Raw genomic sequence first — 27,054 nt, 5'->3', positions numbered from 1 at the left:
GAAAGAGTTTGTTTCAGGCAGTGAGAGAAACCTGATTACAGACAGGAATTAGAAATATTTTATTAGAATGAGTTGCTGAAGTATATCTGGTCATATCAGAGCTCTAAGCATTGATGTGAAGACTGATTCAGAGCAGAAGAAAAATGTGTATAGCTTTGTCTATGAGTTTCTTGCATTTCTCTCTTTTCTTGTAATACTGATGCTTTAGAAAATGCCCCGAGGAGTCTCAAAGATGTGGGATAGGGGTAGTAGCTGCACCAACCTAGTGACACTAGTTAAAGCTGTCTACTAGAGACCTGTGGCAGAATGAGGTCTGCACTGTGGGGCCAGAAGAAGACACTGCAGAGCTGGAGACCACCATTAGGATCAGTTGCAATCCCTCTTTTAAGACTCACTGTGCATGGAATGGATAGGCTGCCTGGGGATAGGATAGCCTATGGCACTGTCTGTGGAATGGATAGGCTTCATTTCAATATTAAATCTTCCTTTTATAACACAGATGTGAAGAGTTAAAATAAAAAGATTGAAAGATTGTGTTTTATACAACCAAGTTGTTATTTTTCTCATTTGTCTTGTGAATTAATGAATACTTTATGTCAGTCACGTTCAGTCTTTGTTGGTTTTCAGGATGTCCTCATGCAAGTCTGTTTGCCTTGTTCTCTGTAGGCAGCCTTTTGCTTTCCCCAGTTTCATTATGTGACTTGACCAGTTAATTTTTTGTCTTATTAGCTGTCCATACTTTTGACTCTAGTAAAATTGTCAAAGTTTATATTTAGAAGGTTTTGCTACTGTGATGCTTTATAACCCTGATGGTTTAGTCTGACCCAGAAATCTTTTGTTCTGAGCACTTGCTCCTGAGTCAAATTGTCTCAATTATACCTCCATTCATTTGATAGATGGTACCCCTGCTGTAATTCTCAAATAGACAATAATTATTTGGGACATTTAATTATTCTTGGACTAAGTGTGTTATATAGCTCAGAATTTCCACTGCTTTTGATTCATGTATTTTATGGGACCAGCTAAGAAATTAGTTATTGTTAAAATGCATGTTGCAAATTTAAAAGAATTTGGAATTTGTACTATATTTTGGGTTTCTTTTTGCTGTCCATATTAAAAGTAAACAAATCCCCAAAATGTCAAAAAATGCCAAAATTTGTTTCTTGTAACCAAAAGTGGCTCTCATTTTGGGGATAGTGGGGTCCAACCCCACCAGAACTTTATAAACCCTGCTAAAATATTTCTTTGTCATTCTGTTTTAATAGGGAAGTCCACTGACAATGTGATGTAGCAGAAATTTAAGAGCTATGTTTGTTTTGAATTATTAGGGTAAAACTGATGATTTGATTTAAATATTTTTTTTTCTCTGTTGTCCCTTGTTTTCAATTATGTTCCTGTGCCTGCTGTTAAGTTTACTGCCTGTTGTCATCTTCCTTTTCATTTCTTCTGTACATGGGTGAAGTGGGGACACTAATCTACACTGTGACGTGATCCATCATTACTGCATAGTGAGGCTTGCAATATTTGTTGTTTCTCTTAAAAGCTCACTTTGTCAATCAAGCCACCAAGAAAGAATCTTAGCTTTCAGGTAAACAAAAATATAAAGTTTTATCTTCCTAACAGGAGACAAATTTTGGTCATATGACTTGAATATACTAAAAGGCTTTTAAAGACAGTAGGCTACAGATAAAGATAGAATTATTTAAAAGTCATTATGATGTGTAAGAAAAGTTTTGGGCTCAGGTTGATTGCTGAATTCTGGACATTCAGGAGACAAACAAAAGAGCTTTTAAGCAAAGGAAAAGCATTCAAAAATACTAGCAGGCAAAATTATCCTGTGCATTGTTGATTTCAATGAAGCTGACTTTCTGAGTTGCAGATAAGAAAACAGCTGCTTTTTGGTAATAATAGAATTAGTGCCCTGCTTGAACATAATGTATGCCCCTAAGAAAGTCTAGCATTCCTAGGATATAGAAGCCAGTGGTATTTACATTATGTATACTGGGGATTGAAACTGTTCAGAGGCTTCTTGCAGGATGCACAGCGCTTTTGAGCATTGATAACAGAAGATCTTGATGAAGCATGTAAATGGTAATAGCAAACAATAGCAACTGCTTGGTTTTTTATACATTTGAATCCATATTTATTGAGCTGAGCAGAGCTGTTGTTACCTTTTACCAACTTTATAACTTTACAGAATGGATGAAGTAGGATGGAAAAAAAACCTAACCCTGACTTAAGTCAAAGATTCAGAAGGTAAAAGGAAGCTACAAAATTAACATTTTTTACTTTAACTAGTTCTGTCAGAGGAAAATATATTATGCTGTATCTGACAGCCCAACGGAGGAGAGGCTCCTGTAGCGTCCCCAGGTCCAACAGGTAGCAAGTCTGAAAATGTTTTCACTGTATGCAGAAGCACATGGAGCACCTGGATACACCACACACCTGTACATACAGGGCCTGCCACTCAGAGTACAGACAGACATGAACACAAACAGCACCAACGGCTTCATCCTGTTCCCCTCTCTGGCTGAGCAGTGTAGAGGTCGTCTCTAGTAGTATAAATATTATATATAAGGACTGTGATTCCTTCCAGTAGCAAGGCACACATGCTTAGTCTGCCCAGCAGCTGCTCCAGGATCTCATTCTCACCAGTTATGAGGACCTGGGCATAGAAACCACAAGGCTGCAGCTCTGCTCAATTCAGGGAATCACAGAATGGTTGAGGTAGGGAGGGACCTCTGGAGGGCATCTGTTCTAATCCCCTTGCTTAAGCAGGGACACTTCAATCCATCTGCGCAGGACCATGTCCAGATGACATTTTATTATCTCCAGAGGGGGAGACTCCACAAGGTCTCTGTACACAACCTGTTGTTAATGCTCCATCAGCCTCAGAATGAACAAATGTTTGCTGTTGTTCAAAGAGAACCTCCTGTGTTGTCTTCTGGTCCTGTCACTGAGCAGCACTGAAACCACACTGAATCTGTTCTCTGCATATTCCCTTGAGATATTTATATACAGTGATGACATCCCCCCTGAGCCTTCTTTTCTCCAGGCTGAACAGTCCCAGCTCTCTCAGCCTTTCCTCGTTGGAGAGATGTTCCAGTCCCTTAGTCATCTTTGTGGTCCCTTGCTAGGCTGTCTCCAGCATGTCCATGTAGCTCCTGTAGTGAGAAGCCCAGAACTCGACCCAGTACTCCATTGTGTGGCCTTGTCAGGGCTGAGTAAAGGAAAAGATGACTTCATTCGATCTTCTGGAAGCACTCCTCATAATGCTGGAGCCCAGCATGTACTGTTTGCCACCTTCACTGCAAGGTCACATTATTGGCTGATGTTCAGCTTGCTGGGCAAAGGAACCAAGTCTTTTCCTGCAAAGCTGCTTTTAAAATGTTCTGCTTGCATCTCATAGTGTGCCACACACCCTTAAACAGTGACCCCCCACAAGTCTGAAATGTGATCCAGAGAGCTGCTCCCAATGTCTAGCTTTGATGGGTTTCATGGGTGGATGCTGGCACCAAGGATTTCCTGGGAGAGAGCACCGTCGGTCCCTTTTACCTGGGATGTTCTGATGAAGAGAAATAAAAAGTGTGCACTTATTTTTAGCTTTGTCAGAGAAGCCTGTTGACTAGTGACTGCAGCTCTGAATATAGGGGAGGTTTTGGTACAGTAAACAGCACCAAGATATTTGCAAAGCATAGGCTTTATAAAATGGCAAGATGTATTAGAGGTATTTTAGTATTAATACTATCTCTTCTAGCCAAAGTAATTTATGAAGCAGAAGTTTTTGTTTATTTTAGTGACAGACTTGAAGTGGTGTTATGTAGCATATTGGATTTCCTGGAATATATGCCAGTAATGTAGGTACAGAACTGTTGAGTTTATAAAATAGCAGAGAGAATTTTCACTCTTCTGAATGCTTATGAAAACATGGCCCAATATGCTTGCAAGAAATTCTAAGCGGAGGTCCAAAGGGGGCAAATCTTGAGGACCCTACTCTGCTTTCATTTGGGCTTGACTCTGATAAAAGTCTTACTTGCTCCTGTGCGGGTTTTGCCTGAACAAGCACTGTGCAAGGCTTACAATGCCAAGACTTAGCCCACAAAAATTATTAGCTCAGGTCACAGTCTAGGCTTTTGTATGTAATTTATCTGTCACTTACTTATGTTATAAAAGTGCAGAGGTGATAAAGAAGTCATCTCTCAGGTCATATAGCAGTTTAAACTGCTGTGTCTCTGATGAAGCATTGTAGACAAAAGGGGATAATAAGATCCAGGGGAAGATAGAAGAGTAGAAGTAAAAAGCTTGCACAGCTATTGAAAAGAAGACATACATTATTTTGCTATAGACTCCATAGGAGCATCTGATCCCCATTTCTTATGAAATGTAGTTCTGACTGCCCCAAAATTGCTTTAAACATGAAAAAGATGAGACCACTGTGCTTAATAATGCTGTTAACACAATGTCTGAATATTTGTCCCTTCTCTGTACTGCACATAAATACTGCTTGGTCTTCATCTGTGCAAAATGTAGAGGTAAACTTTAATTGAGGGCTTTTCTTTGGGGATCATGTGCATTCAGGGGGAACAAAACTCCTATTATCAACTGAGAAATATAACAAGTTTAAGAGCGTTGTCGCATAGAGATACTGAAACGTTAATTCATGCTTCTGTGACATCGTCTGGATTACTGTAATTCCCTGCCTGCAGGTCTCACTCAGCCCTCCTTTCACAAAATAAGAACTTGTACAATAATGTGACCACTGAGATTTCAGGCATATACAATACCTGGTCATCATGTGTCTCTGTACTGAGATCTCAGTGTTGCCTGCCATTAGGTACCGGATCAATTTGAAGATCCTGGTGATGTGTTTTAAAACACCACATGTATCCAAATGAGTTTTTGGTTCCCTATTGTCCAGGTCCAATTTTGCTGAAGTGTAAAAATGTTTTGCTTTCATTTGTTCAGAGACTTACAAACCACTGTGTCCCATACCTTCTTCATGCAGCTATGGAATGCACTTTGTCACAACAGATTTGGAGTGTCAGTCTTGTCATTGACTTGAGGTCAAGACTGTGGTGGGTTGCTTAATTTTTTTTTCTTTCACCAGCATCTCTGGTTGTGTCAGGACATATTTAATAGAACATTCTAGGGTTTCTTTTTCTCAAAACTGTGTCAGAATACAAGCATCTTTACCAGAGGACTTCTCAAGTGCCAGTAATAGTGTTGGCATTTCTGATTTTTTGAGAGGCACAAGAAAATTTTTGATACAAGGAAACTTAAGAAAGTAACTAATGGGTTTCTAATACAGATGTTGTTCTCTGTCAAAGGGATGCACCTACCTTACCTACACTTTTTGTATATCCCAGGTAGGACATGAAAGACTGTCTTGGGGTGACGTTATGATGTGTATCCCATATCGCTGCCCATGCCCAGAAATTAATTTTTGTGCCTTTCTATGCCTCTAAACTGAGCCTGAGAGGGGGAAGAGGAAAAAAACTGAGCAAAACTTTCTCAAAGCAGTTTGCAGCTCGTTCAAGGTCATATAAAGATAGCAGGTTTTTTTTCCCCCCAGCTGCGGCAGGGGAGTGAGGAACCACCCGGCTTGCTGTTTTCCAGTCAGCTTTTGGCCAGTTGTTTTCAGTTTCTCGTTCTCCGGAGAGAGACTGAGAGTTGGACTTTGCTTTTTTCCTTCTCTGGAATTCCGGATTTTCTCCCTTTCCTACTGGACTGCTTTCAACCTCAGAGCACATCGGGAGGACTTTCCACCGGGCACAGAGGGCCTGGCCCTGGGCCAAGCCCCAGCTCCGAGGAGACCAAAGGGAGGACTCTAACGCTTTCCCAGGTTTTCCTCCACAGTGAAAGATTTTACCATTTAACATTATTTTTCTTTCCCGGGTGTTTGTTAAATAAATAGTTTTATCTTCTTCACTTTCCTTCGAGGAAAATTTATTTTTTCCCGAACCTGGTGGGGGGAGGGGTGGTTGTGCCTTCTCTCAGAGGATATATTTCTAAATTTGGCCAAACCGGAACAAAGCCTTTAATTAAAACCTTTAGAAAGATCTTCAGTTATGCAGTTGTGCTGTTCCTTCCTTCGATATTTTGGAATAGGATAAAAACCAATTTGCTTATATTGATTGTGTACTTCACACAGATGCCTACAGAATTTGCTGTGCAAACAAGACCTTTTTCTCTAGAACAGATTATAAAAACAGTTTTCCTTTGAAAATTATTACGCAGGTTTATTGGCTGCTACAGTTTCATCTTTTTTCTGTTCCTCTTTTGACCATTAAATGTTGCTCATAGTAAACACTGACTACAATTTGAAACATAATGTTCCTAAGCATGATTACTAAGCTAGAGTAGTTGAAAATATAATCCCAGATTTTGGTTACAATAAAAAAGGCATGATAATTCCATTGCAATGAATTAATATTGGCAGATTGTCACCTTAATAACCTTATGTATTGACCCCTAAGTGCTTTATCATTCTGTCATCCTTGCTCACACCAGGTTACTGTATATTATCTTTTCTGTCATTTTCTAGCACTTAGCTTTCAATATAGATATTCTATTACATGTGTATATAACATTCCTTTCAAAGCCAGGATACCCTTTCTATTTAGCCCAACCTCTAGTTTCTTCTTGTCAATTGCAGTTTTGATGACTGGGACAGGATAAAATGTGTTATCCTCCAACATAGCATGTATCATCTACAGTAGATGAAGAAAGGCCAGAGTATTAAACTTCTGTACAAGTTCAATATACTGGTAGCAGACCTGCTAAAGTTTCCAAGTGTTGCAGCTTCCAAGTGTAAAGTGCTTAGTTAAGAAACAGGGATGTCTTAAAATGCTAGGCCATATGTTATGTCCCAAAAGACTAAGAAGCTTATACTTCTATAGAAGTTTTTATGTCAAAAAAAATATCCTTATCATCATTATAGACTTATAGGTTTTCTGTGTCATGGATTTTTGTGCTTTACATCTCCAGTGGTACTAAGCAGGGTTGGATTTCACAAGGTGTTAGGTCCTGATGTCATTCGGAGACATTTTACTGCTCATAGTCCTGTTCAATCTTAAGCGCTTTGTGAAATGTTTTATTCCACATAAAGTGTAATGTCTTTCTTTACTGATATTCTTGTTTGATCCTGAATGTAAGGGAGGATGTATCATCTTCCTTGCTGTGCATGTTCATTTCTGCACTTTTACATTTAAAGTATCTCCAGCAGTTAAATCTTTCTGTGTTTGCCCCTGTGTCTGTATTCAAGGCCAAATTCAGACGTGGTGTGTGTTACTCAGAGCAATTCAAAAGGTCCCCTTAGATTCTGCCAGATCTATTTATACCACCTCTATCAACATGTAACATAATCTGCAATTTACATACCAAGGAATTGCAAGATCATTTCAATTTAAATAACAGACTCTTCTTTCATTTACACCTACTCATGGGCCCTTATTATGAAAGCTGTAGCGAGCTGGATTGACATCCGATGAACAAAGGGCAATTGTTTTCAGTGGAAAAGAACAATGGTGCTCCAGTAGTTTTTTGAAGTATCTTTTCACTCTTATCATTGTGATTTTCATCTTCCTGAGTTTGGTGAACACTTCCAGTGTTTTGTCCAGTGAATTGATATTGATCCCTGCCAGTCAGTATTTTGCAGCTGTGTGGGGGGAAAAGGAAATATACCTTCTTCATTTTTTACTCTTGTAGTGTTGTCTGAATATATTTCTGTCCAGCTGTTTTGTGAATTTTGAATGGGTTTTTGACCGTCTCTCATTTAGTGAGTTCCAGATTTTTCTCCTGCTGGTTTGCTTTGCTTCATGTAATGCTGTGGTGTATGCAGAAATATCCCTGGTCAGGGCAAGTCTGGGAGTTAAGGTGTGTGGACATCCAAGAAGCTTAGCCAGCTTGTTAGAATCATGACCTGGATTTTACTTTGTATTTTAGAGATAGGATAGAACCTAGCAAAATTTAAGGCTTTGTGTGCTAAACATCTTTCACACTTTTTTCAGAGAAGACATAACTGCAATGTGAGAGAGTAGTTAGAATAGCCTTGTGTTGGGCTGCACTACCTATGTTTTTTTCCAGCCAGTCTAAGCAGATATCCCTTCTGAGAGGCAAAGTATGAGGCAATAGGTTTACAGGCTGAGGAAGATAGAGGGGATGGAGAAAGGAAGGGGAAACTCAGATGATCTTATTTCCCCTAGTCAACAGCTGGAAATCAGTACTAATAGTACGTTCTGTCTGCTCCTCACCTCCTAGCCTATATATGTGTGTTTGAACAGTTGTTTAAAGGGCAAGACCATCTGGCATTAGATCCTGTCAATTAGAGAGGAAAGGATTTTCACTCATTTCCCTCAGCTTTGTGGGCTTCTGTCCTTCTTGCTGTATGTTTTACCACTTCTCATCTGAAGATTAGATGTGTTAGAAGAGTATTAGCGATCACAAATGTTGTTCTACTCAAACTGTATGTTAACTGGAGCTGTTCTTCTGATATTTGACTTAGCAATTTTCAGCTCTGTTCTGCTGACTCTGTTCTCTGACCTGAGAACAGATCTGTATTATGGCTGCTGAGGGTATTAAGGCTTCTCAGTAACACAGGTAGGCTCTGGCTAACCAAAACATTTTGTTCATATTTGTGGACTTGAGAGTGTCTATAAAAGAAAGAATTATCATTTTTATAGAATCATTTATGCAGTTTCAAACTGTCAGTTTGTCTCAAACAAGTTAGAGTCTTATTTTGGTACTTTATCCTTTTAAAACAAGTATCTTGCAATTTTTCTTTTTTCTTCTGAAAAACACTATCTTTGTATCATTGATGTTTCATGTCAGAAATTTGCATCCTGCATTTGAATGATATACTTTGGCATCTCTGCTAGCTGTCTGAGTTTTTAGATAACTGTTAGCGCTCTACATGCCCTCTATTATGCAAAACTGAAAATTAAATATTCCTGTGAAATACTCTATGAAAAGCCCTAATCATAACAAAGATCCTCCAGAAAAGCTATATATTTTTTTCAAACTTTTCACTGGATGCTGAAGCAAAGGCAAAATCTCAAACATCTATATTTCAGATGTTAAAAACAATTGCATTTCTGCAAGTTCAGGCAAGCTTGTGATACTACTGAGATTTTTCCCCACACCTCCTTGTCTTACTAGGTTGATTGAATGGGCTTGCTCTGCAGTGGCCATCCTGCTGCATTAAAGTGGGTATCTTCTGAGTTTATTAGATATATGGTTACATATGCCACAAGAAGGAAAGAAAGAAGGTGAATGCCTGATTAGTTCTTTGGTCATGTAGAAATAGATTTCTTGTGCAGAATTAGGGTTTTAATGTTACTCAAAACACATACTGCCTTTTTAAATCGCTCTGAGCCCAGATTTGCATCCGGCAGGGTGTCTTTTGCAGTATGCCAAACAAACTCACTGCCCGTTAATTTTGAAGGGAGCTAAAAGCACTTATTACCATGCAGTATCAGGTCCTTTATGTTTAGAAATAATAATAAAAAAATGTGTCTTACCTTTAGGGAATGCCTTAAAAAATGAAAGGGATAAACTCACCATGAAGCTACTTTTATGCTCCTAATGACTGTGTAAAAAAATTCCACAGGGATAAAAGGAAAATGAAGTAAATACAGCAGTGCCCCACTACATTTCAAAGGAAATATCAAATCATCCATAAAATTCTGTGAAAACAATATCCACCTAATCCACAAGTGAAAGAGCTGAGATTATCTGTTAAAAAAAATAATTAATAGACCTGTGCTTATTTGGATGATAAGCATGAAAGATTTTCTCCAATAATTAAGGGTTGGGGTTTTGCTGTTCTCTTGGAACTAAACCTTTTAAATAACTTCCCAGTTTCCAGACTACTGAATCTTTGAAAAGTTAATTTTTTGTTATCTCCAAATACAGTAAGCTTAGCACAACAATGGCAGTTCAAAGTCTCCCAGGTAAAGAGCCTTCAAAGAGTAATTCGCAATACAAATTCATAAAAGTCAACAGTTTAGACTACTCAATTGCTTTTAAGATTTTCATCAAATGCATCTCAGCAGTTGAAACTTGCCACTGATGCCTCCCAACTGAGTTAAAGTCAGAAAACACTGACAATGTTACCTTTCTTTTTCTGTGGATTTTAGACAGTGAGAGATAGCAACTGAACTTTGCCACAATTTACGTTGTATCTTATCTTTACAGATCTGACTGAAAATAAATGCACATTACATTTCATGCTATTATCGAAGTTTTAAAATAGTAATTAAAACAAGTGAATTGCTGAAATCAGAGTATACAAATGTCTGCTCTGTGTAATTAAAATTCTTTTAAATATAGGTAGGGGCTCCCAAGATTCTTTCTGATGTAATAGAGATATCTATTCTAAGATCAAGTTTATTTTAGAAGACATTTAGCACTTTGGGGAACAGTCTAGGCTTTTGAAGAAAGATGAACAATCTCTTCATCAGTGTGAAATTAGTATGATTTTTCCATAAAGTGTAGCAGAATTTTTCCTTTAAATGGTACAGAATTGCAGCCCTGTTTTACTGCTTCAGTGTGCATTATTCTGGCAGAATCATAAATTAACTGTATTACCAGAGAAGTGAAGTTTACTACTATGTCTGGACTTCCTTCTCTGTCTATTGGACAAGACTCAAAACAGAGGTTAGTGAGACAACTTTAGGAGAATTTTTTTTCTTAATTTGAAAAGTTACAAATATTATTATTTAATAATGTTCCTTTTTTCTCATCCTCATGGCAGTGATGTGGTTGCTGTGTTAAGAATTTTGTGCTGTGTTGAAAAGCTGTATCCAAATACGTTTATATGTATGTCTGTATCTGTTTGGAAGCATGTATACATATGTCTGGAGAAATTTGTAGCTTTGTCTGAAATAAAAGCTTCTGCATTAATTAAAGTCCTTCTTTATTATTGTTTCAACATTTTCTGGTACTATGCTTTCAAACATATCCAAATAACTCAATAATTTGTACAACAGTATAATCTGCTGCTGTGAGATGCTTAGACTTGCTAAGTAACTTGTATGTCTTGCCTTGGAATATCAATATAATAATATGTATTAATTATAATAGCAGCAGGGTGGTCATGGAATAAAAATAAGATAGCTTTATTTTCATTTCTGTTTACAAAAGAGTAAAAATATCAGTCTTTATCTAAACCTTTGAAGCCCTTGGTTATAGAAGACTACAGTATGAGAAGAGGTTTTCTCATGAGCTCTTGCTCTTTCTCTTTCCATCAGAAAAAGAAGTCACCACAAAACTTTAAAATACCGCTTTAAAAAAAAAATTCGCTCCTTCTGGGCGAGTCAGATATCTAATGGTATAATTAACAGTCAGTCATGAGGTTCAACTTGGGTTCAGGTCCTTTTCTGTTTAGTCTTTAGGAGAGAATGAATTTTCTGTGTGACTCCATAATCCACAGCAAAAATGATGCAATGATGCAGAGGAGATCATTTACATGGAGCTTTCTTCCACTTGTAGAAATGGCAATGAAGGTTTCTTTTCAGGTGTGATTCTTCCTAGCACGTTTCTAAATGATTAGTGTTCCAGGGGTGCCTTGGTGAATTGACTGGAAAAAGCTGATTTCCCCATTGGGTAAAATATAGAGTATAATTACTATTTTGTTGTTATTGTTGGTTTCTTTGGTTGGTTGTGGGTTTTTTGTGGGGTGGTAGTGTGTTGACAAAAAGAGTTCTTATTATTATGCTTTGCTGGCCACCCTGGAATCCGGGTTTCCGCTGTTTTTTTCTTTCTCATGCTGGCTCACTGCAATTCCTTTGTCAAGTGAAATCTGTAGCTGCTGCTTCATCTCTAACAATATCCCAGCCATATCATGATGACTTTCATTGCTCAATCATTTCATCATGGGATTTTTACTAGAAAAAAACATAGCTCCTTGCAGCTATGTAATTCAACCAGTCTGCCAGTTAAATAACAATATCTTTAATATTAGAACCTGAATAATTTACCAACCAAAAGTCCAACCCTGCAAACACACTGGAATGAGTCTTTGCTGTGTGTATAGTTGGACCTGTAAAACTCATAAGAATATTTGCATTAGTGTGGACAAAGCAAGATACAGAGCTGGTCAAGTAGTCATTAAAAGATAGAAATCATAATGAAATCACTTGAGGTTTGTGTGAGAGAAAGAAAGATTTAGAAAGTAAATAAACATAAGATTTCAATTAGGGTTTCAGCAAATATAGTAATGAAAAGCTGTATATCAGAACATGAAATGACTTCCTGTCAGTCAAAATATTACCTTTAGCTATCACTGCAAATAAAAGAGGAATTCGGTCTTCATATATGTTGTATTAAAATTCTTATCAGAAAGTATCTATATGAAGTCAAAACCAATATTGTTTTAGGATTTTTCTTCTGTTTTTTTTTTTTGGGGGGGGGGATGGATGGATTTTTCCCCTCTCCCAACCCTATCCCTGTACTCACAGTATACACCCCACATGTCACAGAATGACAGAGTCACAGAGTCACAGAGTGGGTTAGGTTGGAAGGGACCACAGGGGGTCATCGGGTTCAACTTCCCTGCTCAAGCAGGGTCATCCTAGAGCACATTCTTGAATATATCTAGTGAGGGAGACTCCACAACCTCTCTGGTCAATCTGTTCCAGTCACAATCTCTTCCAGTCACTTAGACAACACAGAAGTTCTTAATCCTGTTCAGGTGGAACTTCCTGTGCATCAGTTTCTGCCCATTGCCTCTTGTTCTAGTGGTTGGCACCACCAAGCAGAGCCTGGCTCCATCTTCTTGACACCCTCCCTTCAGATACTTACAGACATTGATGAAGTCTCCTCTCAGTCATTTCTTCTCAAGGCTGAAGAGGCACAGCCTTTCCCCATAAAAGAGATAGTCCAGACACCTAATCATCTTTGTTGCCCTCAGGAGGATGTGCTCTAGGAGGTCCATGTCTCTCTTGTACTGAGGAGCCCAGAACTGGACACAACATTCCAGATGTGGCCTCACCAGGGCTGAGTAAGGGGTGGGATCACTTCCCCCAACTCAGTTTGACTTGACCTGTGGCTTTATCAGTCTGGTAAAGTACCAGAGCTTTTAAAACTCTGAAACAAAAAGGTACATAACAGAAATTTTTCAGAATTACCTTATTATTTAGTGCTTGATGGGAAATTCTTGAAAAGCAGAAGTACTACTGGGCCCTCCTCTGAATCACTGGGCATGCAGATACTTCCTAGATATGCCCCTTTCTGAAGCTGGTGTCCAAAACTGACTCAGGAGTAAATGTACCACTGGAAAGTGTTGGAAAAACAAACCAATTGTGCTGTAAGTGGGGAAGGCAGCAAGGCACAATGAGATTCTCGGAATTCAGATAGAAACTGAGAAAAGTTTGGATTAAGCACATGAGAGGAAAAGAAAACCCCAAACCCAAACCCCTTCTTTATGCAATTTCACTGCAGCCCTCCTTTCTTTTGCTATCAATGGTAAAAACCTTCTCTTTCCTAAGGTTATTGCTTAGGACAAATCGATCTCTATTATTCCACACAATTACTTTTGAACATACCTGGTCTTTTTGACTCTGTTTCTGAGATTCATATCTCATAGACAATTGCTCCATTTATCCTGAGTACTTTTTCTCTCCCCATTTCCTTAAAGCCTTGTCTCATGCTAGTTCTGCCTCCACTCCAGCTATCTGCCTATTTCTCCAGAGCCCTGGCTGGGAAAGAAAGGGAGAAAAGAAGGCAATTTTGTCCTTTTTAGCCACAACTACAAAATAAGCTCCACCTACATAAAAAGATGCTTTTGGATATTTCAAATATTCAAATATGATGGCATATAAGTTCTCTGTGCTGCTTAAAACAGAAAATAAAATGTCTAACATTCAGAATTCAGAATGCTGTTTTGCTATTCCATGGTCTTGAAACAATGTGTGGAGTCAGGCATTAATTATAAATTGAGATATCATTACAGTAAATGATGTGTACAAGGCTTAGTTTCCAGACTTGCATTAGAAAACCCCAGGTAAAACTTGTGTGCTTAACACACGCTCTTTTATATTTTTAAATACATATATATGCATATATGTACATGTAAGTGTACAGCCCATCTATGTATATGCTATTTTTCTTGGAAATCTGTGTTTTCCAGCTACCATAACTTTGTTGCTATTCTAGACAGTGCCAATAAACAACGCATTTGGAGATACTCAGTGTTCTTGTCCTTGAGAGCCAAACATTTTGCATGTTCTACTCAAATGTGTCCTTCTAAGCCTGACAAGGTCATGCACATTGTACAGAGACCCAAAACAAAGAATGCAAGATTAACAGTAGACAGTTTTAAATAATAGGAGAGTAATTTCTTTACCCTGAATACCACTGTCACTTGCAATTAATTTTAACTCTGAGCTCAGAAGAGTATGTACCAGATACTTTGAAAATGAAAAGCTGAATTCAGCAGCAAGTAGGAGCTGCTATTTCTACTTTTATACTCTATATTAAATTACATTACATTATATTGGATTCTGAGTTTTCTAAGTACTATATGTCACAGAAGCTAGATAGATTAGAAGGCTAGAGGGGTCCCTCTAGTAGATGTACTTTAACATTACTGTTCCTTATTACTTTGCTTTCACCATCACAAAAAACTTTGCATTTGTACCTATTATGTTAGTAACTGTAGAAAAGTTATTTTGTGTGGTTCTTCAGCATTCATTTTTTTAATACCTTCTTTCCCCGAGTCCTTTGATTGGAAGTGATTTTCCTTACTATGTACTACTAAAGTAAGGACTACATTTTTTTTCTAAATTCCTCCTTTTAAACATCTATACCTCCCTCAACAGTTGTTCTCATTGAAGACTCTTCTCAATTGTCAATTTCTTGAAGGCCAAAAACTAATAAACCAGCCATTTGTATGTTTTCTGATGAACTGAAATCCTTAGGTGCATCTGTCTCTTCTATATTCACTTACATCCTTCAGGATATTCTCCATCTATTGCATTAAGGGCAGATGGAGACATTTTTCTCTTTTGCCACCTGGTAAGCAAAGGTTAGAGTTCAACTTGTCCCAAATCAGCTTATCATTCTACAGGGTAGTCAAAGCCCACTTACAAACACTCTAACGCAGTTTTACATTTTTGCCTCCCACCAGCATTCAAACCTGGGTAAATGTCTTTCTCTGTCAAAGCAGCAGTGGGAGGTGAAAATGAAAGTCCTTTTCTTCTTTCCCTGAGAAATTGGACTGTAAAAAGCTGTCAGTTTAAAAATGACATAGTGGCACAGCATTTCTATAAGGTGGCTCCTTTCATTTTTGACTCCTGCTGTCTCTCTGACAGTTGAAGTTGCAGCAGGAGGTAAAAACTAAAATGAGCACTGCTGGCATTTGCCCTCGAGCACAAAATTAATAATGGAAGAAACAGGGCAACATCCAAAACCGCCTCATATCAGATGTCAGCCAATGAGGTTTCACCACTTCCATAATAAGGTGACCAGAATGATGCCCATTATTCCAAATGTGATCTTATTCTCTATTACTTTCCTAGTGCTGGATCTATTTTCTCCATTTTAGATTTGATTCCCTGCTTTGTGGGTTATAGAATAATTTAAATTCTGTTAAGCTGTATACTATGACTTTATAAGTTTTCCCTCTCTGCAGTATAACTCTGGTCAAAATTTTATGGGTGTTGTCTTTTCTCGAGCTTTATACATCTCAACCTTTCTACATAAATGTTTTACTTCTAAATCACTGTTTAATGTATCCTACTATATCATATCCTTAAATATGAACAAAACTCACAACTTTTTATGTGGATAGCTTTTAATGTAAACAGCCACAGGATAAAAAAACCGACATGGTTTTTAGTCCTGTAAACTCAAGAGCGGAAGGTTTTCTGCCAAAATGAAGAAAAAAATGAGTCACTATTAGGTGGCTGAGAGACAGAGGACCCAAAATTCTTCAAGCAGGACAGGGGTCTTTTTTCTTTCTTGAAAGACTCAGTGGTATGTCCAAGTCTTATCAAAATTAACATAGGTAGGCACAAAAAGTCTGCTAGAAACTGAGTACAAGTGTGGCTCTTTCTTTCCGAGATATTTCAACCGTTTTCTGATTTTAGCACCATTTTGGTGGTATTTAGTATCTTGCTTTTGACTATTCTGGACAGGTAGTATTTCAGGGTTCATGTACTGGAATATTGCATTCTTACACCACACCATATCATTCAATTCATCTGCCAAGCTTGGCTTCGAGGGTAACCAGTGTATGCAGCATGCCAAACCTTTCTTAACATAAATTTTTACACTCTTCTGTATTATGTGCATTTGCTGCTGCCTTCTCACTTCCACATTTGCTACTGCTTTTATTGGCATGCACTTTCATTTTGCAGAGATGAAGGAGGAAAACTCTCAGCAAACCAGTGATGTGGGTAATTCTCAAGTGCTGACAAATACACAAAATAAGCACATTGTAAAATAAAGCATTTTATTTCTTCATGTGCTATTGCTTTCAGGCTTTACACCAGTCATCTAGCCCACAGCTTAAGACATCTTTTATCTATTATAGGAGAATAAGAGTGACTCAAATGCTTCAGCTGAACCCATTGATTTCATTGACTTCAACATGTGTTAATGACAAAGAGAAGTTGGACTGGATAAACACTTGTAGTTTGTTACAATTACTTTCTTCAACTTCTAAAAAATCTTTTATTGTATGTTTTAACCTCTTGTGCAATTTAACTTTCATTCTTGTCTTCTGATTTTTTCCTTGAGTCTTGTTTGCAGACTTTATTCTATAATCCTTCTTTAGCAAACTTAATTCTATAATCCTTCTTTAGGATTCTTTTTTGATTGTTAGTACTTCTTGTGCTTGCTTGCTCATCAGTTTAATATTCTCTAAAAGTTCATTCATTGTGGGAAGAGCCACACAGCATTTGGGCATACATTTATTTTGCATTCTCAATTCTCTCCACTGTAGCTCCCCACTCTATAGCTCTATCCCATGCACTTCTCCTCGTGTTTTCCATGTGCCTCCAAGATTTATTCTGATTGGTTATAGTCTATGTCCACCTATATATGTTCACAATCCTATTTTCAAATGCAAATTTTTTGTGATTACTATTGTTCGGCTCCTCCTCCACCTTTGCTCTACATCCTTAAGCATGTCTCTGCTTTTCAAAATACAAGAATGTATTACTCCCTTCCCAATTTCCTCTTTCCTGGTTTGTGTGTGTTGTATTACTATTTTGATATTTTATCCCAGTTAGTTTTCCCTGATTTTGCCTTCTGCTTAATGTTGTTCACTTCATGAATTGGGTAGCTACTTGAAATCTTAATGGCCTGTAGGGATTTTCCTTTTTAACAATCCATGTTTTTAAAATGTTATACATGTTTTAGCAACATGTATTTTATATTGCCCTATCTTGTTACTTGTCTATTAATATTTGTCTTCCTTTTTCAAAACTGAATTTTGGGCCATGATTTTTCATACAGATATAATCTTTTTCTCTGTTGTAGCATTGTTCACTTGAATTACTCATTTCAGATCTCAATTTGCATCCATCAGTGGGAAGAAAGTAGGACTACCATCTTAGATCAAATTATTCTAGTTTTGTTCATACAGTTTCCTTCATCTTGATGCTGAACTTGGGTAAAAAAAACCCTGATTTGGTTCTCTATCATTATGTACAATTGCTCCTTGCTTTATTTTCTTTTGTGTAAACTGCTAAATAACCACACCATACTTCTGTCTTTTGTCAAATTTTGAATTAATCCACTACCTAAATATTCCCTTTTCATATGTACATCCATAGTTCCAATTTTTGAGATGTTCTTTTGCACATATCTTAAAGTGTTCATCCTCTGGACTTATTCCAATGTAGCAGTTTGCTTCTGTATAAGTAGGAGACGTTTCCAAAGTTTCTGCTGTCAGCTTTCATACAGTTTGTAGAAATATTTTATCAGTATGTAAAGGAAATAATTTCCCTGAATTCAGTGTAAAAGAAACAGGCTAGTTAGAAAAGATTTATTCTTTTCCCTTTTCCTCACCTCTTTTCCCTTTAATAGTACACTATTCATGTGTACAGGGATCTATTGTCTTCTTTACTATTTTAAATCATTTTCGTATTACTTTATATTCCATGATAGGCATGTGGAATGCAGTGAGGAGGATTATCCCAGTTAAGCTAAGATGGATGATAACACAGCTGAGTCTTTTTAGACCATGTATTGTCCGGGGTCTGCTGATAACAAATCTACTTTTTTTTTTCCTTGTTCTGCAGGGTTAGCTTCTAGAACAATTTTTTTATTTTTTTTTCTTTTTCACTATATGACACAGGGAAGAAAAATAATTTGGTGCAAAGGGAGTTGAGAGTTGATCTCCTCTCTGTGGTTCAAAGTTTGTGGTTTTCTGAACACTATCTGCACCTTTTCCCAACTGGTATGTTGCTGGTAGACACAACAGTTCCTTGTGGATAGGGGACTTGAGGGGATGGTGTTCCTCCCTTCTCACTCCAAAGGGCAGAGAATGCTGCTGTCCATCGGGAACCTGCCCATCTCCTCAAACTGCAGAGCTCCTTGACCTGTATAATCCTGTTTGGATGGATGAGCTGCTGGTGCCTTGTTCTCAAGAGCAAATAGACAGGACCTCAGTGAAAGATGAGACAAACCCCCCCAACAATAGAGAGAGATGTATAGTTCATAGGTCTTGTAAGTGCAGAACATCTGTGGAAGAAACTGACTCTCTTCCTCTTGAAAATATCTGTTTCCCTGACAACTCTGCAGAGGTACACACACAATGAAACCATCTGGTTGATTATTTCTCTGGAAAAGCAGCTCAAATTCAATGAGTTATGCTTCAGAGTCTGACAACCCAATACCCAGTTTACAGGATAGGAAACAGAACCGGTGCTCATCAACAGTGAAATATACTGATTTAATGTAATTGGATTTTAATGCTTGCCCCACATTACTTTTCCCTATTGTACCTTCTTTGCTTGCCAGTAACTCATGTACACACTTAAAAAATCCCTAATGTACAGTTACACCAGATCCCTCAACAGACCTGAAACACAAACAGCAGGGCACCAACTCCATTTATAGCATATGATCGATTAGCTGAAGATTTCCCCAAGTGATTAATAACACTGGAGTCTGAAGTGCCTGTCCAACAAGACTTTAAATAAAATGTCTCCCCTGAATATCTGGAAAACTGAAGTACCTAGAATAATTTCTGAAGGTATTTCTGAAAAATCCTGACCGATTCTCATGTTAGGTATACAAAATACACTATAAATTCCCACTCTGCTTTTAATGAGTAACTGTAACATAGAATAAACATCTGTTAGCTGAGAAGACGACTGATGGCAGCAGTTTCTCTGAAACAATCCTATTTAGAATAAAGGTTAAATGACCTGTAAAATCTAAATTTTAGTATAAATATATCTATGAATGTATTTTAAGTTATTATTGTATTCTAAAAAAAAAATTAACATATAAGAAGAGTTCTGTGGGGAGAATAATGTACTATGGTTCATCATAAAAACTGATGCCCTGGCAGTTGTCCCTTACATGAATAGGCTGCCCTGCTTCTTGAACTGTCCTATTGAACTAATGAGCCTGGGTATATTAAAAGTTAAGTGTCACTCATAATTCTGAATATATCAAAATGCTGCTATTAAATGTTTCTATTGCCAGACTCTTTCAAAGTTACCATCACAAAGCTCCAAGTACATTGATAATGTTCCATTACCAATTCTCTGGTTTCAGATTATTATTATTCCTGGTTGATAATATGCTTTTCAGGGGTATACTGAGATTAACACCAGTTGAGCATAATTACTATGTGATAAATTTTCATAGGTATGTGAGCTTTAGTGGAGTACTGTATAGAACTAATTGTATTTTCAAATGCAGGCTTTCTTACGTATGTCATTTGACACTGCATAAATTTTCTTTAGTGGAAAATTCTGGGAAGATAACGTCTAAAATAAGTGTGGGTTTTTTTTACATAATAGGTTGTTTTTTACTTATGAAAGGATGAAAGGGGGAGATTAGTAATTTAAAAAGAAGGACAAAGATACTTCTGAACTTCAAAAAAGTTGTACTATATTTGCACTTACAAATCAGTCACTTTGCAGATTCAGGGCATCGATGTATTCACACTGAAAGAAGTGTACCTTAAGAAGTGGCTATTACACTTCACCTTAAGAGATACGCACTTTCTTGTTGGTAATTATAATACATGTATTCAGAAGGCAACTCCTGTCCTTTGTAGTGCTGCTAAAAGAATATTTCCAAATAAACCTCTCATTGAACTGAGCAGCTGTAGTAATCCTATTCTTGAGGACTTTGTAAGAATGCTTCTTTTTTCCTCTCTTGAATGGCACCTTTTCTCACCTTTGTTGCAAATGGAAGACAAAGTCTCATTTCTTTTTAGGTTATGTAATTTCATCTCACAGACTTTCTCTTCTTTCTTTCCAGTCTTACTTTGAAGTTTGAAAGTTTGTTTGTTTGTTGGTTTTAATTTTTTTTTTTGCCTTCAGACTTTACAATGCTAAAGTCCATGGGGATAATTTAAGCACTCTGCCCCTACTTTCAATTTTAACACCTTGTTGCAAAACCCCACAGGTTTCTTAGGGAAGATGGAGCTCACAAGAAGTACTTACCTGGTGAAGTCACAAGTGTTAGCTGCGACAAAGCTCTGTCAGGGCATCTTTCATCTTGCTGCCTGAAGGCAGCATAGCCTGGTGCTGTGGACTCTCCCTGTGCTTGACAGACTGCTCACCTCCATCCAAGAGACCAAAGTATGCTTCAGGAAGGGGATGGCCACAGGAAGGAAAGTCACCACTGAAGGAGCTACATATGACAGATTCTCTAATATGTGTTAAAGCAGTATAATTTCAGCTGCTGGTCATTGTTACTGAGAAGAGAGGAGAGAAGGGAAAAAGTAAAAAAGCAAAAGTGTGCTACAAGAAGAGCATGATGAGGTGCTCCACAGTGAGAGCTGACTGTCTCTCCACCCCCTTTTCTCCTGAAATTGCTGAATCTAGAGTAAGGCCCAGGACTTGGGAGGGATTAATATCCTGTGATTTCTCATCCCCTGCCAGCAGCTGGAGAGACCTGCAGCTCTCTGAAAGCTTCACATATCAGGACTCAGCTTCCGAGATGCATACTTTCAGATCCTGATATCTAGGATTTAAACTCTCAGTAAGCTTTTGAAGACACTCTGCTGTCAAAACCCCACAGAGCAGAACATAACCTGCAGCAGAGAGGCTGTATTCACTCAGCCAAGACATGGCAATAGCAGCTGTGATGGAGCAAGCCACTATGCACACAGCAGCTGCATTTGAAGTGGTGAGAACCAGGATGAAATGAGACACAAAAGCAACCACACTTTGGTTTTAGCTGATGCCTGAAGAAATTGGAAATTTCAGATTTGGTACTGAGAAAGCTGGAAAATCAATGACTTCCCAGAGCAATCATTCATCCATTCTTGTCAGGTTTTGTAAATTCATTTTGTGATTTCAAGAGGTCTTTTTCCCTTCTCACATAAAAAAAATGTGGTATAGACACTACAGTTCTGCAGAGCCTTGGTGTCTGAATAGATTGAGGTTGCTATGCCAGTCTGTCATGGGCTAACAAACTTAAAAAGTAAGTCACCATAAGCAATTCAGCTGGTGGTAGGTGGATTCTCTGCAGATTCTCTGAGGCAATATTGGAAAAGAGTCTACCTGTTGATATTGCTAATAGCAGATCTGAAAGAAGTTATTTCAAGAACAATGCCCCAGTGATAAGTTTTTCGTTGGTGGTGTTAAATGTAGCATGTACCTTAGTTCAATGAGTTCTGTCATGATGTAGGAGTTGGTCAAATTCTGTGGCTTGTACAATAAAGGAGGCTGATGTGACTAAATGATGATCATAGTTCATTCTGACCTTAGAATTTATGCACTTAGGAAACTTCTTTTCCAGCCTGAGAGATACAGGTCTGTATTTTTAAAAAGAAACTGCAAGGCTATGTATGCCATTCTGAAAGCATCTTGTCATTTTTAATTTTCTCCCTGTTAAACAGGCTGATTATAATTCCATTATAATTTCTACTTTGTTACTATTAACGTTAAGAGTCTGGTTTTGGTATATTAGATACATTTGTCTATTATGTTTTATATATAGCTGTATGCCTGTCAAACCCTGAGTGTAACAGACAAAGCTACACTCAGAGAAAAGAATAAAAGTAAAGAAAGTAAAGTAAAGAAAGAATTCTATCCTTTCTTTTGTTATTCCTGGTAACACTGATGGGTATTTTGGAGACTCAGAAACCTAAAATAGACATTCTTTACAGATTGTGCTGCCCAGTTTTTTGGCTTGATTCCCCAGAACCTCAGTTCAGTAGACTTTCTTCCATTGATTCTTTGCTCTTTGCATCAGCCCCATACTACATTTTATGACTGCCAGATAACTAAAGTTGGGGTACACTGTGATCCAAAAGAATAGATAGGTGTTCAAATGGGGCCAAACAAAGGAAGAAAAGTTTGCTTCAGAGGATAAGGGCAGTAAGACTGACTCCTTTTTGGGGATTAGTACCTAGCTGTTTATAAATTCGCTTGCATCAGCCAAGTACAGCACAAAATAAACTGCACAGAAGAGCAGCTATTATGTACAGTAGCCACTTCACTGATTGCAATCAATGTCACAAATTAGAGTGATTTCCTGGCTTGAGATATGTCAGAACTAAACTTTGTGTCATGAGTCATGCTGTCTGGACATCCAGCTTTGAGGCACTGTCTCACCCTCTGGGAATTTTCACTTTTTGTCTTTCATGTTATTGCAAATGGATCTGTTCTCACTTTTAGTAAGTATGGACTGCTCATAGATGCATTCAAATGCATTCAATATTAAAAAGAAGCTCCCATCAGGGCTTCTATTACTAATATTGAAATATATCCATCTTTTATTTTTCACCATCAGAGTTTCTGTTTAGAAATGGCAGATTTTTGTCAATATTTTCTAGGATTTTGATCTGAAATATTAATACCTCCTTGTGCTTTTCTCTTGTTGCCTTATTCCTTTTTCAAATGCCTGATGATGGCTTTTTCATTCCAGTAAAATGTCATCCTAATATTCATGCTGTACTCTGAACACCCATTCTGCTGCATCCATGTGATTAAATCCGGTTGTAAAAGCAATGTTTTTCACACTGTTTCGTGTATAGTTTTTATATTTTTCCAGGTGAAACTTCAGCATATGCTCAAGGACAAACACATTTCTCTCTGCAACAAAGAAGTGCAGTGGAATTAGAAACAGTTAGTCTATACAGAGAGATTAGTGGGGAGCTGTTTCCTTGTACCTTGCAGCAATGCACTGTTTCAGTGGATTAAGAGCATCCACAGCCGTAGCAGTAATTAAGAGCACCTGGTACACAGTGATTTCATGCTTCAGCCGACCTGTTACTCAGTGTTTTGTGGAAGACACTCCTGACATTGCTTACTGGGGAACAAACAATTAAATGAACAGCAACTAAACCTTTGCATCAACAGGCAACAAAGGGAAATTAAGCACAATTATTGCTATGAATGAAAGGGTCAACACTTTAGTGCTGGATTAACTGTTACTGGAGTAAGTGAAGATTGGAGAGATACATAAGTTATGTAATTATTTTCCTAATAATTTATGAATTGTTAGGTGTGGGTGTGTCTGCACTGCAGTTGAGTTGAATGCTTGCTTGCCTTAGCTTTTCTCCAGAGTCACTTCTTCCACTTTTAAGGATGTTTAGAGTAATGTATAAGAATATTTTCTTGGCATCTTCTACCATCCTTTTTGTTAGATTATTTTATCAAGAACTGTCATCAAATATAATGAGAAGATACAATCATGATGTGGCTCCTATGAAGTGGAGTTAACCAGTCATCAACAAAATTTCTAGCTTGAATGCTGTGTTAGGAAATCAGAGGCCAAACAGGGAAAAATATTTCACTATGGGAGCAGTAGCCAAGTAGAAGAAAATGTTTAAACTAGGAAAAGATGTGCCCCAATTCAAAAGGAAATCACAGTTTTATACAAAAAGATGGGAAAGTGTGGTGAAAAGGAAAAACATTTCTAATTTACTTTCTGATGACAGATGAAAGCAATGTTATATGATATAAGACCATAAAGATAGCATGACTTTATACCCCCAATGGAGTTCATAGACAGTTCTGTGCTTTAAAATATGCAGCTTGGGTCTGCCCATCTAATTTCTGACTGCAGTGGGATAGCTTTGATTTCTTTTGTATTACCATTTTAGTTTGCTTTCTCTTTTTGTTTCAGTCACTTGTATTTAAATTATTGCTGAAAGATATTCTGGCATAAAATCTCCATTTATTTAGTTGGGGCAGGCATAATAATTTCTATAAAAAGTCTCAGGAATCGAAGTCCCACTTTGATTTTGATCTTTGCCTCATTCTTTCTGCTTAATATTTGTGTGTGTGTGTATATATATAAATATATATATGATTATTCCTTGATCCATTTAGTGAATAAAGTGAGCATTCTCTTGTATCAGAGGAACATTTTTGACTTTTAGAAATGTGAAATTAGAAGAATCTAGGTAAATATAGCATGTAAATATAATGAATAATACTGCAAAGAGTTAGTGAATATCTTCATGACTTTTGTACCTCTATCAAGAAAATTCCAAACTGAGGTCATGGCTGAAACATTCACAAACACAGAATATGTAGTGCTCAGAGGTTTTTAAATACCTGCTTTAGATCTCTGCCATGTGTTTGGTTTATACACATGATGGGATTTATTTAAAGGGACACAATCAACTTGAAAATAACAGTGCTATCTAAAAAATTCTTACTGAATGTAATTATAGCTAACAACTAAGGTTATTATAAATGAAAAAAGTTAATGAAATAAATATCCACTTTTTTGATTGGTTTACTTTTTGTGCTTGACAATTCTGTGTAATGATTCCAATACCTACCTTTTATGCAGTACTTTTCATCAGGAGGCCACAGCAGTTTTACTAAAATGTAGTCCATATCGCTCTATGTATAGATAGTTTCACTGTTTCCTCCAAACTCAGTCAATTTCTTCCTGTCTGAAAGTCTTTTATAAACATCAGCTCAGAATCAATAAAAGATCCAAAGCATTTTGTGAAATGACAGATCTACTATTTCAAAAAAGATCACTATCAGCTGGGTTTAATTAGCCACATTATAAAGAAATGGTTTAAAATATCTTTGAGATTGTAAAACTGGAACAAGAAGTTGATCATTTAGTATCTTAATAATTTAAAATCTGTCTCAGATTTTGGATGTTCTAAAGTTATTTTCTGAATTCCATTAAACTCGTTTAGCCTTATATTAGGTATTCAAGAAGAGAACATCACAAAGTATTACCAAAATTATCATATGCTTATTAGAAATTAATAGTCTGGGCATCCTTTATGCTTGTAAAGATGACACCTAGAAACAAATTCTTTTCTTTCCTTATTTCATGAAAACCAATGTTTTCTCTCTTCTTTTACACCATACTTCCTAATTTAGAATCTTACGTTCTTGATTGTTGGCTGTTATTGAGTTCATAACCCTGTATTTCTAACTGCAGTGAGAAAATGTCTTGACTCTGGAATGTGAAGTCTGTGAAGAATGTTGCCTTTGTGGAAGAACGTACATTAGATGCCTCCGAGCTGCTCAAGTGGTGAAATAAATATGTGGAACAATGTTTGGTACCTTTTGCTTTTCAAAAGACCTTAGATCTCATAACTATACCCTCTTAAAAGCTTTTGCCATACACTCAGCAGCATGTTCTGCTTTTTTGTTAGATTCATCTTTTGGCCTACTTTTCAAACTATGTTTTAACTGGAACTCAAACTCTTTTCCCTTTCCTACTATTTGCTGAGGCTAGCAATCCCATGCTGAGTAAATAATCTATAGTCCATGATCTACTATCCTATCAGCCTTGTTATCCTGGCTCCAAACCCCAAAATGTTGGATATCTAGCTGGTAAGTATTCCCAGGAAGGCTTCCTAATGACCTTCCCCACTGGTTACTATCATCATTGCTTATACACGGATAGAACTACCTTGTAATACACTGACTATATTTGGAAAAATTAATTGGGAGTTCTTATGGTGTTTTTGTTAGGAAAAGTGACATTTTAGAAGTTAAGAAAAATATCCCAATTCATATCTTTCATTAGGGATAACAAAACATTGCTAGAGAAAATATATTCCTAGATCTAATGGTACTTCATTCTCTTGCGGTAAAAGCAGATTGGGATCCAAGTCAATCAGCAGATGAGATTATTGCAGTAATTTGGCTGCCCTGCCATTTTAAAAGTGGTTTTGACTGCATTTATAAAACATTTAATATATACTTAAATGTAGTTAAAACATACAGTTACTTATTAAATTATAGAACGTAATAAAAAAAGGTTTATGTGTACATTAAAAATCAAGATGATGGAAATGAATCTACAATTGATAAAATTTTATTTCATCTCAGCTGGGAAACCTACATATAAATTTTACACCTTAGCAATCTTATTGTAAAACATTGTGAACTCTTAAAGGAAAGAGCCTTTATCTGCACTATCTAGAAGAGTTTATGATTTGGCCACTGAGGGTTTAACAAAATGTCTTTCTTCAAGTACATGCATGGGCAGTACAATTCTTTTAGTATATTTTCTTGTCTCTGGCTAAATGCAAAATCAGCAAGACCCTTAATATGAAGGAGGACATGTAGAAAACCAAATTGTTTTGCATTGCTGACTCTCCACGCATGCAAGCGCAGACAACGTCTTTCCATCCGTATGTCTTTGAAAGTGACCCTTCCAAAATGAGTGCACACTTATGTCTAGGTCAGTCATAGGGCTGGAACTTAAGTGTGACCTTAATGATGCAAAGGATTCAAGTGTGGTTTCTGGCTTTTATGAAGAGTTCATATTTTTACTCCTCTAAAAATAAATATTTCAGCTCTTTCTCTTGTCATCTATCAGGTTGCCCTTTCATGGGAGCCAGGAGGATAGAAAACACTAGACAAGGTCTTTTATACCCAAATTGTCTAACTAATTACACTGCCAACTATGCAACTATGGCAA

General features: G+C 37.2%; 1 protein-coding gene across 1 annotated transcript in view; it reads right to left on the bottom strand.

Annotated features, from left to right (window-relative positions):
* The window catches only part of AGA (aspartylglucosaminidase), a 53,339-nt gene extending 28,347 nt beyond the window's left edge, over positions 1 to 24,992 (bottom strand). The window contains exon 1 of the mRNA XM_017744308.1: positions 24,935 to 24,992. Coding sequence (XP_017599797.1) covers positions 24,935 to 24,992 — 58 coding nt within the window. The remainder of the gene's footprint in view (positions 1 to 24,934) is intronic.
* Between the last annotated feature and the right edge of the window lie 2,062 nt (positions 24,993 to 27,054).

This window comes from Corvus brachyrhynchos, unplaced genomic scaffold, assembly GCF_000691975.1.
Source record: "Corvus brachyrhynchos isolate BGI_N302 unplaced genomic scaffold, ASM69197v1 scaffold17, whole genome shotgun sequence".
Lineage (NCBI taxonomy): Eukaryota > Metazoa > Chordata > Aves > Passeriformes > Corvidae > Corvus > Corvus brachyrhynchos.
Note: the sequence above shows the minus strand (reverse complement) of the source record. Positions and strands in the feature narration are given on the sequence as shown.